The 3,849-nt window shown below is 41.5% G+C and overlaps 1 protein-coding gene across 2 annotated transcripts in view; it reads right to left on the reverse strand.

Annotated features, from left to right (window-relative positions):
- Positions 1 to 298: 298 nt before the first annotated feature.
- LOC139761412 (uncharacterized) overlaps positions 299 to 3,849 on the reverse strand; it is a 3,711-nt gene continuing 160 nt past the window's right edge. The window contains exons 2-3 of one of the 2 annotated variants that reach the window (XM_071685567.1): positions 1,800 to 2,292; positions 299 to 596 (exon numbers count right to left, since the gene is read on the reverse strand). In XM_071685567.1, coding sequence (XP_071541668.1) covers positions 1,816 to 2,292 — 477 coding nt within the window. In that variant the 3' untranslated portion in view covers positions 299 to 596; positions 1,800 to 1,815. The remainder of the gene's footprint in view (positions 597 to 1,799; positions 2,293 to 3,849) is intronic. The other variant, XM_071685568.1, reaches the window with a different exon arrangement.

Genomic DNA, 3,849 nt, shown 5'->3' on the forward strand with positions numbered 1-3,849 from the left:
CTCTCTCTCTCTCTCTCTCTCTCTCTCTCTCTCTCTCTCTCTCTCTCTCTCTCTCTCTCTCTCTCTCTCTCTCTCTCTCAGAAAAAGAATAATATATATATATATATATATATATATATATATATATATATATATATATATATATATATATATATATATATATATATATATATATCGTACTTAATTGCTGTTTCCCGCGTCAGCGAGGTAGCGCCAGGAGACAGACGAAGAAGGCATCCATAGCCTCTCCATCCAACACAATGACCTTGAACATCCCGTTTTCTTGTGGAAATGGCAATAAGGACACGCCTGCTTGCTTTGCATGATTTTATTGAGAATGTATAGCGCTACCGGACTCCACCGTGCATGAGTGTACAACGCGGGGGGGTGGGGGGAGAAGAGTCTCCTTCGTGTGTACAGACGCGTTGGGAGATCTCTCACTCCAGAGGAGTTCACTCCATTTCCCCACTACTGATTGCAGCGCAGCCTTCCAGGAGTTCGTCCAGAGAGAGTACTAGGGATATGTGACTTGCGTTAATTAAATTAAGAATAAATAATGGGAAACAGTGAATAAGCAGTCGTTCGCCAGTTCGAGCCTGTGAACATAAGGAAAAGAAGATATCAAATTGGTTTATTGGTGATTTGGGCTTTAGTATCTATCAACTACCATGGTCGTTAAGACAGTGAACCTCAAGTTATAACCACCAGTCTAAGAGATATTTGAACATCTACTTCAGGTGCTCAAGACAAAAAGATATTTGAGTATCTACTTTAGGTGTTCAAGATAGAGAGACATTTGAATATTTAGTTCAAGCGTTCAAGATGAATATTTGAACAGCTACTTCAGGTGTTCAAGTTAAATGATATTCTAATACTTGCTTTTGGTATTCAACATATGTCTATGACCATCCAAACTCTAGCTCTTAATATTACCCTTCCCCAAAGAGGTCATTACTATGTTCTTTATCTCTGTATGTGTCTAAATATAATAGCTTGATGCCTTTGAAATGATAGAGTCATGGCAGATGGTTGGGTGAAAAGAAAAGAGGTAATGAAAGCCTTGCGTAAGACGGAGTGTGGCAAGGCGGCTGGAATGGACAGCATTGCAATTGAACTTCTTAGGAAAGGGGGTGACTGTGTTTGTTCTTATTACACCACACAAATTACAACAATAAAAGCTTAATTATTTTGATTCGTTTAAAAGGTCTCATCCCCCATGTTTTATGTAAAGGAGCAATTAAACTAACGACAACAAATACAATGTTGTGTTTTGAGTTGCAATTATATTCTTTGTTGACAAAATTGGCCAGCTGTTGAACACCATTGTGCAATGCAATGTGTGTGTGTGTGTGTGTGTGTGTGTGTGTGTGTGTGTGTGTGTGTGTGTGTGTGTGTGTGTGCGTGTGTGTGTGTGTGTTCTACTTAAGGCGTCAAATATAAAGAACACAAGATAAACATGATTGAAGATATTTCTATTATTTAGAGTCCTTGAAAGCTGTTAAGAAAAACACAGACATACGAAGACACAGACATACGAAGACACAGACACACAAAGACACAGACACACGAAGACACAGACACACGAAGACACAGACACACAAAGACACAGACATACGAAGACACAGACACACAAAGACACAGACATACGAAGACACAGACACACAAAGACACAGACATACGAAGACACAGACACACGAAGACACAGACATACGAAGGCACAGACACACGGAGACACAGACACGTGATAAGCTGTATAATAATCTGTGACTCATTATCACTCGTCTATATAAATGACTCACCCGACTCACCATGTCGTTAGTGGCCATATCCACCATAGCCATAGCCACCATAGCCATAGCCACGCCCACCATAGCCATAACCACGCCCGCCCCCATATCCTCCATATCCGCCTCCGTAGCCATAGCCACCGTATCCACCGCCATAGCCACTGCGATAGCCACCGCCATAGCCGCTACCATATCCACCATAGCCGCTACCATAGCCACCATAGCCGCTACCATAGCCACCATAGCTGCGACGATATGCACCATAGCCAAGACCATATCCACCATAACCGCTGGATCTTCTGCCAAATCCACTGGAGCCACCATAACCACCCAAGCCACTAAATCCACCATAGCCGGCGTATCCTCTGCCATATCCACCATAGCCACCATATCCACCATAGCCAAGACTACTGGTGCTGTAACTCCGCCCTGAAGGGTCGGCTTCAGGGTCGGCCAGGGACGCCCTTAGTGCACATGCCATCACCAACACCAGCACCATCAACACCTGTAAGATAAGACACCTGTAAGATCCCGGCCACCATCAACACCTGTAAGATAAGACACCTGTAAGATCCCGGCCACCATCAACACCTGTAAGATAAGACACCTGTAAGATCCCGGCCACCATCAACACCTGTAAGATAAGACACCTGTAAGATCCAGGCCACCATCAACACCTGTAAGATAAGACACCTGTAAGATCCTGGCCACCATCAACACCTGTAAGATAAGACACCTGTAAGATCCTGGCCACAACCAACACCTGTAAGATAAGACACCTGTAAGATCCTGGCCACAACCAACACCTGTAAGATAAGACACCTGTAAGATCCTATCCACTACTAACACCTGTAAGATCCTATCCACTGCTAACACCTGTAAGACAAGACACCTGTAAGATCCAGGCCACCATCAACACCTGTAAGACAAGACACCTGTAAGATCCAGGCCACAAACACCTGTAGCTTCATTAGAAGAGTAACAGCTGCCTTTATCATACATATATTATAATTCATAACATGGATATATGTGCTTTAAAAAGAATATATATAAAATAATAATGATATATCCAATCTAAGAAGTTTTTATGACCAGTATAGCTAGTCCACTTTATCATACATATATTATAATTCATAACATGGATATATGTGCTTTAAAATGAATATATATAAAATAATAATGATATATCTAATCTAAGAAGTTTTTATGACCAGTATAGCTAGTCCACTTTATCATACATATATTATAATTCATAACATGGATATATGTGCTTTAAAAAGAATATATATAAAGAAATAATGATATATCTAATCTAAGAAGTTTTTATGACCAGTATAGCTAGTCCACTTCTTAAACATTGAGTCAAATGTCTGTGAAATGATTACATAGAAGACAAATAATTGTCTTTTTAATAACAGCTTCATCTAAACTTTTACTGTAAATATAAATGAGAAGAAATTATCTTAAGAGGACAGTAGTAAATGTCTCTATATAGTGAAGTACTATTTGAGATTATGAACTGAATCTAGAATCATATATAAGATTATCCCAGGCTTGTTGTGTTCACTGTGAACACCATGGACTGAACACGAGAACAGTCGTATCTACACAGATGTTCACTACTGTTCTGTGTCAGGGAAAACACGTAGTTATACACAGGAATGACGACACTTTCTCAAACATTTGGTGAAGTTTTGACTAAGGTATAATCCCAAGTTGTCTTAACACAGCAGTAGACACACAGCTGGGGGGGGTCTGAACATAGCAGAAGACACAGCTGGGGAGTCTGAACATAGCAGCAGACACAGCTGGGGGGTCTGAACATAGCAGCAGACACAGCTGGGGGGTTTGAACATAGCAGAAGACACAGCTGGGGGTCTGAACATAGCAGAAGACACAGCTGGGGGTCTGAACATAGCAGTAGACACACAGCTGGGGGGGTCTGAACATAGCAGCAGACACAAATGGGTGGTCTTAGCATAGCAGCAGATCCAGCTGGTGTCCACAACAGACCAACAGATCCAGCTGGTGTCCACAACACAGCAGCACACACCCAGTTGGT

The sequence above is a fragment of the Panulirus ornatus genome, chromosome 40 (genome assembly GCF_036320965.1).
Source record: "Panulirus ornatus isolate Po-2019 chromosome 40, ASM3632096v1, whole genome shotgun sequence".
NCBI classification, from domain to species: Eukaryota; Metazoa; Arthropoda; class Malacostraca; order Decapoda; family Palinuridae; genus Panulirus; species Panulirus ornatus.